The 14142-nt window shown below is 37.7% G+C and overlaps 1 protein-coding gene across 2 annotated transcripts in view; it reads right to left on the bottom strand.

The window, feature by feature from the left end:
* The window catches only part of NCAM2 (neural cell adhesion molecule 2), a 526501-nt gene that overhangs the window by 218208 nt on the left and 294151 nt on the right, over nucleotides 1-14142 (bottom strand). For both annotated transcript variants that reach the window (XM_034792868.1, XM_034792859.1), the window contains exon 5: nucleotides 6833-6970. In XM_034792868.1, the coding sequence (XP_034648759.1) occupies nucleotides 6833-6970 (138 nt within the window). The remainder of the gene's footprint in view (nucleotides 1-6832; nucleotides 6971-14142) is intronic.

Here is a 14142-nt window from a genome sequence, read left to right as displayed (position 1 = left end):
ATGGAGGCTGATGCCTAATTTTAGTTATACAGGTTTGACCATTTGGGCTAAAACGGCTGTGTGTCTCTGGAACAGCTGAAGGGATGACTTAAACCACTTTACTTTCCCCATTATTCTATGGATGCCAGGCACTAGCCTGGTCCTCCAGTTTACAGTGGATGTTCTACATTGCAATAGCTGCCAACAGTCTCAAGAGACATTTCTGGCTGCCATGACTCATCCAGGTGGGTAAAGATGACATGGCCACAACCAACCAGGAATCATGAAGTAGTCCTCTTGGTTTGTTTTAAGGCTCCCTTGTGTTGCCCCAGGATCTGTGCAAAAATGACACTATCATGCAATTTTCATTCTCTCTGTAAGTTGCTTGTTCCTCCATTACCAAGCCTGAAATAGTAATAAGCATATCATTCGTCTTGACTGCACAACAGAATCAGAATGCAAAGTCTTTCTATTGTATTCACAATGACATTTTCTAAAATAGTTTCTTTACATGGTACATTTGTTCATATTTGCAATGAGACCGAAGTCTGAAAGAATGATAAATGGAGGGCATAACTGCTATGTAGCAATTATTAATCTTGAGAAAGCATATGACTTGGTTTTGTGGGAGTTAGTATTTGGACTCTTGAGGTGGATGGAAGGGGGGCTTCAAGAAGTGGATATGATAAAGGAAGTGTATAGAGCCTCAAGAGTTACAGTGGTAACAATACATGGAATTTCAAAGAGTTTTGACATGACAGTGGGATTGAGACAGAGCAGTGTGCGGAGTCCACTTCTCTTCATTCTAATTATGGAGTTAATTAGTAGGAGAATCAAGACTGTGGAGACACATAGAAAACAAATGTATGCTGAAGATCTGGCCCTTCTGATTGGCAGCAAAGAGAGATTGGTAAATATGGTATCAGAGCAGGCATCTGTTTTCAAAGACCATGGTTTGAAGGTAAACCCAAAAAACCATGAAGTTATGCAAGTGGAAACAGGAGAAGAAGAAAGCATGGAAGAAAGAGAACATCAGGAAAGGATGTGGAAGACCAAGGATACATGAACGACTTTGTCAAGTTAAGTTTGAAGAGAAAAGGACTGGAACTGCAAGATCTACGAACCTGTGCTATTGACCAGAAGGAGTGGTGAAGAATTTTTGGCACTCCAACCCCATATAGATAGGAATGGGAGTTGAGAAATGAAGTGAAACGACATGCTGTATATTTTTAACTTGACAAATTTTCCTCGATATTTCCTTCACTCTACCAGTCTCAAACATGACAGCAGACTTCTATATGGATAGTTTATATCTCCAAAACATTTTAAACTAAGAGCCCAGAATCCATTTTTAAACAGACGGTTTTATCCATAGCTGGTGTAAATTGTCCAAGCACCATTGACCTAATGGGGATTCATTGATTTACACAAGCCGAGGATCTGGTCTAATGATCCCTATATTTCAGCAAAGGACCAAATCCTACAAGAGACTGAGCTTTTGTTCAGAAAGCTTTTACAGAAGCCAATGTCAGCTCAGGGTGCTCACTGCCTTGCAGGATTGGACCCACAGGTATTACAGTTATATAAAATAGTAAAGGGGGTGAGGGGTTAATCAATATTATCATCTGCATTTCTAATCTATGTAGTGGTTGGATATTCAATGAGATACAAATCCATATCTCAGGCTACTCTAGTGGTAATGCATAGGATCCACATATTTTTTATGGTCTGAAAAATCCACTGTCAGCTCTTGAAAGATGCCCAGGTTAAACCTCTTCCGGTCCAAAAGAACTGTAGTTCCCATAAATAAGTAAAATATATATATATATATATATATATATATATATATATATATATATATATATATATATTATTTAATTAAAATTAAATTAAAAAATCACAATAGAATATTGCACTTCCAACAACCAGAAGGACTAACCTTAAAGCCCTGAAGGTTTGTTTTTCATCTACAGTGCCAAGCTATGAAAGTGTTTAAACAAACAGGTATTGTGTTGTATGCTAAGCCCTATCAATGACCCACTTTCAGTTGGCCATCCAACACCTGATCACAAGCCCTTCTGCCAAACCATCCTTTTACCTCCTTCTCATTCACACACATCATCCCTCTTACCCCCCATTCATCTTCTCAACTTCCCTACCCTGTATGGTAAGTGCCTCCTAAAGACTCCTTTCTCCACTATCAAACACTACTGTCTGCCCTGCTCCTGTTACCTGTACATAATCTTGTCTTCTCTGCTTCCCATGAGTCAAACCACAATCCCCAGTATATCTCTACCTCAAGCCAGTTACCTCTATGGCCCACATCACCTCTTCCCATTTGCCAAACTCTACTGTTATCCCATTCCCTACAAATATCTAGTCCTAACCTGCTAGCTACATGACTCAACTATTATATCTCCACTCCAGACTAGCACTTAATCCAGTCCTCTGAGTATAAAAGTAAGACTGTTAAACACTCTTCAGAGCAAAAACTTTTAAGCTCCACTTTTAATAGCAGACCTCATCCCTGCAACCTCAGTATATTTTTTTCAATGTATTGTCAACATCTAAATATTTTCCTTACTCGAATGTAACTTTAAAAGGTGAAATTATTTTTTCAGGAAAAATCAGATTGTTAATTTTAAAGTTTGATTTGACTCTTTATATAATTCAAATCAGTGTGAGTGTTACTGTCTCACAATGAGAATGATCTTCCATTTATATAGTACTTTTTTGTCCCAAAAGGAATCCAAAGCACTTTACAGACAATCTTTACACTGTGATGCCTTCAAATAACATACAACTGATATTTATCCACCTCCCTGTTGAAATTCATCAATGATTTAACAGCACTCAGCAACACTACACAAGATTTTAGACCAGTACGTGAAGAAGAAAATACTTTCCAAGTGAAATTGCAGGGAGAATTTAGGTAGGTGGGATGTAATTGCTTCCTGGGTCAATATTTCATTAGGGACACTTAATTTAATAACTCTGCTCTTAAGAAAAGCACTGTGGAATCTTTAAAGGTACCAAGGGACCTGCACCTGGACCTGAACCTCCTCTGAAAGACAGTTTTCTTAAAATTACAAAAAGAACAGGAGTACTTGTGACACCTTAGAGACTAACAAATTTGAGCATAAATTTCCGTGGGCTACAGCCCACTACATCAGATGCTGTAGCCCACAAAAGCTTATGCTCAAATAAATTTGTTAGTCTCTAAGGTGCCACAGGTACTCCTGTTCTTTTTGCAGATACAGACTAACACAGCTGCTACTCGGAAACTTAATACTACAGTAAATTCTAATCCTATGTTCGGACATTGTTCATTATTGACCACACGTTTATTTGTCTGTAATGAGCTATGCATACGCAAAGAACTGAATATGTGATAACAACAGTGCCATCTCCTAATACAAATACTTCAAGTAGCTTTCTGGGTTTCCCTAATGGCTATCCAGTACCAACACAGTCAAATCCTTCTTAGTGTATGTAATTTCTCAGGATAGCTTGGAAAGTGGCATGGAAACAGCCACCTAAATGAGGAAAAAGAAGAACAGGAGTACTTGTGGCACCTTAGAGACTAACAAATTTATTAGAGCATAAGCTTTCGTGGACTACACGAAGTGGGCTGTAGTCCACAAAAACTTATACTCTAATAAATTTGTTAGTCTCTAAGGAGCCACAAGTACTCCTGTTCTTCTTTTTGCGGATACAGACTAACACGGCTGCTACTCTGAAACCTAAATGAGGGAAATTCTATATTCTGAAGATATGTCTATTTTTTTAAAATAGGTAAATATGACCAAGTGCTATACTTCAGCCTAACAGTATAAGACTGATACTCTAACCACCTTTAAAATGATGAAGGATATGTCTGTCCATCTTAGGTATTTATGAGGTGGCATTCATATTGGTATCTAGTACTTCAATATATGTTATTTATTTTTGCTCCTAATATCTACTAGAGTGAATTAATACTACAGTACTTATATATTTGATAGGTGCTTTAACACTTGAAGAGTTGCTCTAACTCTCCAAAATTTTTTAAAGTACTCTAAGAATTATCCCTTAGAGAGATTCATATATGTGCAATGTGTTCCCTTTTAAAACTTGCTTCTTTACCTATTCACTTTCCATTCTGGCACTTCCCTAGTAGCAAGAATTCAAATGTCCAAGGAGCCACTGGAAGGGTAGGGCAAGAGAAGGATCTAGAAAACAATGAGGGGGCTCCTGCAGTGAAGGATGGGGAGGGACGCTATATAGGTGGAACAGAGAGATGCTGGAGGCCAGGATGATTAAGAAGAAGGGGGGAAAAGAGGAGTTGAAGACAGCATCAGCCATTTCTGCACACTCTGCTCCCCAAGGTCCTGCACACTGACCTTTCCCTGAAGAACTCAATTCAAACAGAATTAAAAATAAAATTGAAGATTTCACAAAGCTCCAAAGCTGGACAGTATCTGTGCACAAAAAAACCTCTTGCATAGCTCTCCTCCATTTTTATTATTATTTTAATGATATGACTATCCTCCAAGTCATTTTTATTTTATGGAAGAGGGGAAGGTACTGTGGGGCTGCACTCGTGAAGGTATTACAGGCAAAGAAAATTGATGCATTTTTGCTGAAACAGATTAATAGACATTTCCCTTTCTTGTTAGGTGTCATTGCAATTTAATTATTTATTTGTTACTTTACAGACCAGTTGGGAATAGATTTAGTACACTTAGCTTCCTCTTGCAGAAGCCAGTCATCCCGATAAATCAAGCAGGAGATGGCCTTAATCAATATCACTCTACAATGTGAAATGCTTTTAGCGTTGCTCAGTTGGTAACTCTTTTGCCTCTAGATCATAACACTGAGTTCAAAGCTAGATGTGTTCACTGATAAAGATGTTGGGCCAGATTCAGACTGAGTGCAAAGAGGTACAACTCTACTGACATCATTCAATCACACAAGGTTAGAATTTGGCCCACCATTTTTAATGCAATACATTGTGCCAGACACAGCCATCCTCTCCATCTCTTTTTAAAAGTCCAGTCTGAAGTGAAAGATTTCATAGCATTCTTCAAAATGGGAAGGATATAACTCCAGTGTTCAGGCCAACAATTACCTGCCTTGATAAATTATGTTCCAATATCCAAACTGTGAGTGAACTCACTGCGTAATGGTTGCTCTTTTTCTGTACCCAGTGATGGGACTAATGGCATTTATCTCATTTACTTTGTGAAACACTCAAGGATACCTGGAGCATTCAACGCATTACAGGCTGTAAAGCTTTTTTATTCTCTTCAAATCCCTTTATTATATATTATAGTCAATGATTTTTGTTTTAAGTAAGAGACACCCAGCCATATAGGGTATGTCTACATTTGAGGTGGGGGTGTGTGCTTCCCAGCTCATATAGACTTACCTATGCTAGCGCTGCAGCGTAGACAGGTAACAGGGGTGGTGGCCAGGCTAGCTCCCTGTATATGTGATGGGGCTGGGTCTATATGTACTCAGGCAGCCAGCTCAAGCCACAGCCCTTGCAACCCCAGCTACACTGTTATTTTTAGTGCACTAATTCGAGCCGAACTAGCATAGATAAGTTTATCTGTGTGGAGAACCACACGTCCCAGCTCAAATATGGATTACAGATAGAAATACTGTGATATAGTAAATATTACAGACTAGACTATGGGAATTGCACATAGCCAGAACTGAGGAGTATTGCACACCAAGGAAGCAGAGGGAAACATTTTCCCTTGGGAACTCCCCAGTATACACAAAGCATGCACACTCCTATACTCTTTAATTGTGCACAGCACAATCTTCTGCCCTCACTCCCAATCCCTTTACGTGCACTATTGATAGCAACCTGAAGATGTATTGCTTTAATACACAGCTATTCTTTATCGCTATGGATTTAAGGAATACCCATGCAATGAGTAACCTTTACTCACACAAGCAGTCCAGACTTCAATAGTTTCATTATTACTAAAGGGAGTAAAGTTTTGCATGACAGGGCCATTCAGAAACAAGACATTAGATATTAGAAATGGCACTTAGATAATAAGGAGCTAGTATCATAGAAATACCTAAGTTAGAGATAACCTTGCTGGCCAATAAGTGAATAGAGATCCACTCACTTATGTTTTATTGTGCTGACACTGACTTTAACAGTGAGGTCAACCTACATATTCAATTTTATGCTTGCACTTTCATATTCCTTGTTAAAAGGGTTTATAATAAATTGTTAAAATTTATAATGACTTAAATAATAGTGGCAATGTTCAATGGCATATCCAGTTAATTCAGCTGTAGTCCTACAGTTACAAATTATGTCCATGGTGTTTAACCAGGTTTTAAATACTGGCAATTTATAAAATAACTGTGCTACTGTGAAACTTAATAACTGCATAAAATGAAGTGGTTTATAACAAAAAATGTCACGCACTGAAAGATATACACCAAGCTAAATTATTGCATGTTATAGTCTGAACTCTGAGCTTGGTGTGGTTGGCTATTTCCTGTGAAGGATATGTTTTTTTAAACCCCTACATTTACACATAACATTTACATACGTTTATACCATTAAAGGAGATATGAAATTTCCTTAACTACATAATTATATTAATTAAATTAAACATAAAAACCCACATAAATTAAACCTCACAATGTACAAATTGTAAACAGTAAACAACTCAATTTCTATTGAAAGAAAAACAATGTAACTTCTATATTATGTAGTTGATACTGCAATAAGTGGCCTAATTAAGATTTTGTAGAAGATGATAAACCTTGTTTATATAATGTTATAATCAATGAAAGCAAGACCTAATTTCAACATCAGAAAAATCACTGTACACCTTACCGTTGACAATAACTGTGATATCCCGAAAGTCGATTTCTCCTCTAGCTTCCACTCTTCCTTCACATCTATATATTCCTTCATCACTTTTATTGATATTAAGAATTTGGAGATTGTTGTTTGATAACATCACAAATCGATCTAGAAAGCCATGTAAGGAATAAAGTGTTATCAGTAAATTAAGACAATGTTGGGAATATTAATTTAAATTATTAAGATTAATGAACTTGTCTAATGAGATCAAATAGTTCATCAACAAAACACTTTCAATTTAAAATTAAAATGTAATATTATAAGTTAAGTTATTTCACCCCAAAACCACACTGGTTTATCTTTTGTTTAAATTCAGTTCGGGTTTTTTTCTATATAAAATGGAAATGCAGATGTTTTTCTGTACATTTTTATTCCCGACTTGTCACTGCAGTGCCAATAGAAGCATAATATAAATACAGTACATTCAACCAAATATTAAATGCTGTGCTATATTTTTTAAATAAGATATATTACATGCATCCTCCCTCACACCCTATTCAGTTCTTGCCAAGGACCAACTATCCTGAGAACCTTGCTTTTCCAAATTAAAGTTAATGGGTGAAATCTTGGGTCTATTTAAATCAATGATAAAACTCGCACTGGCTTCAATATGGCTAGGATTTCACCCAATATGACATCATTTATGTCCCAATTCTGCAACTCATTTTGTGCAGCCAGACCTCATAGAACCTTGCTGATTTCAATAGGTGTCTACCAATATGAAACAAGTTGCAGGACTGGGATCTTATTGCAGACGATATTGTGATAACATCGTGAAAAAATATGCATTTTTCCTGTTGCCAAAAACAAAATATTGTAATAGGTTAGCCCAGAAGTAGAATCCTTAGCTCATTTAATGTCTTTTGTAAAACTAAGAATCTGACTCAAATTATTACAAAGTGAATGAGATGCTTATTTACCTTGACTGGTAAAAGGATTAGAGAAACATAGAAATGTCACACATCAGACCTTACAATTGTACAGATGGAACTAGATAATGTTGTTTTATGTACTAGTTGTCTCTGTTCTTACTGAACAACTGTTCTTATTCCTGTTTGTACAGGATCTTTCAGTTTCAGTCAAAAATTATATATAAACTATTTTTCTTACATATTATGACCCCGATCATGTGTCTCACCGTGAGCTTGGCATTTCAAGATGCTGAGTACACCAACCCTAATCCAGCAAAGCACTTAAGCACATGTTGAACCTTAAGCAAGTGGTTAAGTCTCATTGACTTCCAAGTTACATAGCTTAAGTGCTTTGCTGAATCGGGCCTAAGCATGCACTTAAGTGTTTTCTTGGATCAGAGTCAGCACACTTATCACCCTGCAGATAGAAAAGGCAGATGGATTTAATTTTTCAAGTCCCTCAGTCTAAATCAGCCATTATCAGCTCATGCCTTTTGAGAGACATATTGCTCCTTAGATCACTATATGTGGTTCTTGTGCTATCTGTATACATGTGCCTCAACTCAGCAAACACTTAACCAGGTGTTTAAATTTAAGCATGTGCTTAAGGGATTTGCTGAACTGGGGTCCTGGTGCTCCACTCCCTTTGTCAAGATCATGAAGACAGACACTGGCCATTAAGATCTAATAGCTGATTTTCAAATCAATAAAAGTCACAATCCAAAACACCAAGAAGTAAAACCCATTTCCTGGTGTGATCCTCTGACAGTCACACTTCAAAATGTTCTCTCTTTCAAAACGTGTGGGGGGTGTCATTTCTCTCTCTTTAAACTTCTGCTAGCTTTTGTTGTTGTTGTTATTGTTGTTGTTGTTGAAACTAAATTCTTAGATCATAAAAAAATGTATATTTTCAAATATTTGGAAAATGCTGTTTAGAGGATTAATTTAATACAAGTAAAGCTTCATCCCTGTTGGCTGGATGTTCTGTCAACCACCAGGCCTTTTCAGCTAAGGAGGCTATTTCGAGTTCATCAAAGAAAATGAAATGAAAATGAACTCTAATGTTGGGTGACTGCAGAACACCATGAACACCCTAATCTTGTCATGGGATATACTGGAGAAATGTGTGTATAAAAACAGGAGAAATGCTTATGATTAAATTAGGTTGATTTGATCAGATGATCAGATGAATCAAGATGTTTCTACATCCCATACTACCTGGCATTTAGACAGACAGATTAATACACAGCACACACAATATCTATCGGAAAGTTGAAAAAGAGTGGAAAGTGAATTGAATTGATTTCTCAGAGAAGCCACACACAACTCTGTATGACTTATCCACTGATAGAGCTGGAGGGAATTACTGCCTTTCAAGACATAATACCAAATATTTTAAAGAATTGTTTCTACCTTGCATAGTAATTATGTAAAGTCAGACTGAAACAGCAAACTCACCTGAACCTTTGCAGTCATGCATTAAGCCTGGATAATGTGATTCACATAAAAGTATGCTCAGAGCAAAGTGGAGAGCATCCAACCTCTCTAGCGGACTCCATGTTTATACAAGTAGTACTTTATGATATATCCATAGATACACTGATATATAAACTGCATGCTTTTGTAAGGGGATCACAGTCAATCGATGTGGGCCGTTAACAGCCACCAGACACTGCCAGCTCATCACACATAGTCAACAACGTTCACCATAGCCTAAGACACTAAGGGTATGTCTATACTGCAATTAAAAACCTGAAGCTGCCCCAGGACAGCTGACTTCAGCTCACAGGGCTCAGGCTAATGGGCTATAAAAGTGCAGTATAGATGTTCAGACTCAGGCTGGAGCCTGGGCTCTCAGACACTCCCCACTCACAAGATCCCAGAACACAAAGTCTAGCCTGATCCCAAATGTCTACATTGTAATTTTATATCCCCACAGACTTATCCCCTTGTGCCTGAGTCAGCTGACCTGGGGCAGCCATAAGTCTTTTACTGCAATGTAGACATACCCAAAGTAGGATGTGAACACCCATAGCTAATTGGTAGACAAGCATGAGGCCCACACAAAAACGTGCTGGAGACCTAGCAAGGCACCCCCACCAAAGACTTGCTGAGGACAAAATGCTGGAAGTACTTGAAACCATTAAGGCTTCCACCCGTTCTGCCACTGATGCAGCTGAAATAATGATAGTCTGAGTGTTTTATGGTCCCACTGCCCCCCTAAAATTTACTTTTAGAGGCAGGGCCTAAAAGCCGCAGCCAGTCCTGGGTACAGTAGTTTTCCAGAGAAAGGGTGAAATTTACTTCTGTGATGGCAGCCAACACAAGCTATATGCACCACTAAACTCCCACTGACAAGAACTTATGCAGGCTCTCTGTATCAGGATGAATTTCACCCAACGTGTCCCATTCTCCTTCGCATAGCTACACAGTTCTAATTAGAGGTGTGTAAACTCTTGATCTAAAGCAGAAAAATATGCAAAACCATCCTGGTTTTGTGTTCAGCTTGTTTCCAGGAAGCAGCGATGGCTTTCATAAATGTTGTTTCTTCAAGCTATCAGCAGAAGCTTTTTATAACCTCAACTCTCCTCTCCGGTTATTGGTTCACTTTATGGCATTCATAATGTAATTTGAGCCAAAATCACCGAGATAAGTCATCGGTGCAAATCACATGGCATTTCTTCAGTGGCTCTAAATTGGTTGAGTCTATCCAATATGATCAGTCCAATAGGGTCAGCCCAGTTCAATAGAAGTCTTTTTCATTTGTAATCTCAGATTGAGAGAGGCTGTAGCTTGTTTAAGATTTTTGATAAAAAAAATAAAAGTCATCATAATCTATCTTGAAATGTCAGGGAGAAAAGCCTAGAAGGCAGAGTCGTAGCATACTTGTAATTCCACTGTTATTGGAAATTTGTCCTTATATTTTATATATGGGCTCCCATATTTATATCTAGATTTCTGATTGGGAAAATCTCTTGAAATCAAAGTTGTCTTGTTGTATCAGGCCTAGTCCCTTAGAATACGTTCCTGGAGCATGCCCTTATATTTCTCCTGTAATTGCCCTGTTATTAGGCATTATTTTATATTTTGGCTCATGTATCATGTTTTAAAAGGAGAAGTTTTCCTCTCTGAAATAAGAGTTCTGTTGTAACATCAGGACGCAGGCCTACTTCCTGTTTCATGTTTTGTGAAGCAGTGATCCCATATGAAGAAGTATGAATTTGAGGACCTGAAAAGCCATACAAACCAGTTTCCACCAAAAATCCTGCAAACTCTTTTTGAACTGAACTTGGAATGGTTTGCACACCTGTAATTCTAACAGTCTGCAGAATGTAGGATGACCAGATGTCCTGATTTTATAGGGACAGTCCCGATATTCAGGTCTTTTTCTTATATGGTCACCTATTACCACCCACACTCTGTCCCGATTTTTCATACTTGCTGTCTGGTCACCCTAGCAGAATCTCTTACAGACCTAAAATGTGATGGTGTTGAAGAGAGTCACACTCCATATGATCAGAAACCCCCCAGAAAGGAACCAGACAAAAAGGAAAATATATAATATAATATCACAACATAATACATGACAGGGGTGAAGGATACACCAGTCTTCAGTACAATATCTCTGCAATCAGCTATGATGTAGACCAAAACAACATTTACATACAGTAATCCTGAACCTTACAACTGTGCTATATCCAGCAAGTTGTAACTGCATGTACGACAAACCTTTGCAATTTGAGCACTGGACTGGTGAATAGAAAAGTTTTCTGCAGGTGATGTTCAGACTAGCCCTCGGTAGCTAGTTCCTCTTGTGGCTGACTCCAATCAGTCCCAGAAACCTGAATGTCTCCATATAACCTTGCTGTATTTGTGATAGGCACTATGGTGTAGGCAGTGTGTTTAATTCCTTATGCAGCAATACTGCTGTGCAAAAATAAAGAGTAAATCACTGACTTGGTGAATAGAATAAGGTTTGATCTATAAAAAAAAAAGTTGCAGGCCACCTTCATCTCTAGTACCAGGCCTTTGCTGCCTGCACAATGGGATTGTGACAATTAAACTTTTGAGGACAGAACATGCTCAGAGAGTTCTACATTCCATTGAGCTATTGAGCTCTTACATCCAACTTTAAAGATACAACATCAAGTCAAGATAGAATCTTTTAACAGAGTGTGGGCTCTTTCCTGAGGTCATGGTCTCCCCAGTCATTGTATTTAATTTCCCTGGTCAAAGGATGATGGACAGCTGACCCCTCTGTCCCTCTTTCCCTCCCCTCATAGATGAACAGGAGAAGGACTATAGGTCTTGGGACTGAACAGATGTCTAGGAGTTTGGCTCTGGGGGAAGAAGTAAAGCTACTTTAGAATGAGGAGTTGCCATTCCCAGTCAGCTCTACACTTCCCTGTGGAACAATTCTTTAAATGTTCGCTTCTGATTCCGTGAACAAACTTCCTTTCTGGTGAGCAGATAGCTCTGTGTGGATAGCACATACAAGCATTAGGAACTGCCAAGACTTTGTACAGCCTGAATAGTCATAGTTAATTGTGCTAAATCATATCCTAGAGGTTTATTCACTTTGCCACATATAGCAGAAATATTTTCACGTTATAACTAAAAAGCCAATCACTGTGTATCTCTCCACAATGCAGGTGCTAAAAAAGGTTTTAAATGGAAGCTGCTTCCCAATGCACAATAAAAAGCTAAATAATATAACTGGAAATTATCCTTTCAACTGCAGTTGTCAAATTATTTTACATTTTAAGCTTTCTATGAACAAAAAAATTAAGAAGACAAATATGCATTATTTTAATTATCTCTAATAAACTCATCTTTTAGTATACGTAACATTTAATGAATTTAAGTATTATATACTATAGGAATAATGATCAATTGGTTACTAGCGAATAATCTCTTCTCCACCATCCAAGGTGGTATGTCCAGGTGATACTGTGAACACTCATGCAGCTCAAACTCTTCTAGTTATATACTATTTAAAGCACCGATTTCAACAGCAGGAGCTGCTATCTTTGGTCCATGCAGAATCCCCTTGAATTTTAATGGGGATTTGTATGGGCATAGCAGTCTGTGCTAGGAGATCCCAATGCAAGATCAGGGGATAAAAGAAAACGTTTTTTTGTTGTTTTTTTTAAATCTGTTTTTCAACTATATACTGTTTAAAATCCGAACACTTTGTATCTATCTGGCTCAAATAGCTAAACTGCTTTATGTCCTGTCACATCTTAAAAGAAAATGAAACAAACTCAAAATTACATAATGAAATGCAGCATGGCACACTGGAAATATTTCAAAAACTCAGATTAATTTAAAATGCATGATCTTAAGAAAAAAATTCTCAAGATTTTCTTTTTATGATTAAGTCTTTTAAAACAGGGTTGACTGGAATAACAGAAGTGCAAAATCAAATTAAATTAACAAACTGTAGCGTATCCCTGATCTTTTGGAGAAAATCTCACATTTGTAGACTTTAAACTGTAACCTTGAGCAAATGCTGCTTGCTTAATTGTTCAGCTACTGTTTAGTTCCAAAATCCTGCAACCCTTACCTTCTTTTACAATTGAAACATATATAAAAGTGGCATATCTCTTCTACAGGTAACTCTTTCACCATGAATTCTGCACATGTGACTATGTGGGTAATGACAGAGATTAAACACAATATGTAAGTAGCAAATCCAATTAAAACTCTGTCTGGCTTTTGTACCATGGAGGTTCACACAAGAATCTGAAAGCACCCAAATAAGTGATTTTTCAGCTTTACAATAAGAAGCCTAATAGGTTTATTAAATCCTCTCTTCTTTGGCTGTAATCATTCCTTAGTGACTCTACAGTTCCATACTTTCACGCCACTAAATAAACTTTAATTTAATTTTGAATTAAAAATATGAAAAAAAACCATATATTAATGACCAGCATGAGGGATGTACAAACTCAACCTTGCATTTTAATACATTTCATGCCAAAGCTGTGGGAGAATAAGCAGGTAGCTCTCCAAAGAGGTTTTCTGTGCATTGTGAGGTACATAATTATTTTGTTGCCCCAGAAAGGCAGAAAAAGTAGTATTGGGGCAGTCAACTGCTTCCTAAAGACATCACAGGTGTGTGTAGTGGACACTGAAAGCCACTAGTACCCCACATCCCATGAGAACAACAGGTATGGGGGAGAGAAGATGATCCAGAGTTTATGGTTTGGATTGAAAATCATACACAACTCTATAGACCCAGCTGTACAATCCTTAAACATGTTGGTGAGAACTCACTCACTCAAGTACCTCTATTGGCTTCCGTGGGACTACTCATGTGAGTAACTGCTTACAAATGGGCTAACAGTCCTTGGCTGAATTTTGCTT

Source organism: Trachemys scripta, chromosome 1, assembly GCF_013100865.1.
Source record: "Trachemys scripta elegans isolate TJP31775 chromosome 1, CAS_Tse_1.0, whole genome shotgun sequence".
Taxonomy (NCBI): Eukaryota; Metazoa; Chordata; order Testudines; family Emydidae; genus Trachemys; species Trachemys scripta.
Note: the sequence above shows the minus strand (reverse complement) of the source record. Positions and strands in the feature narration are given on the sequence as shown.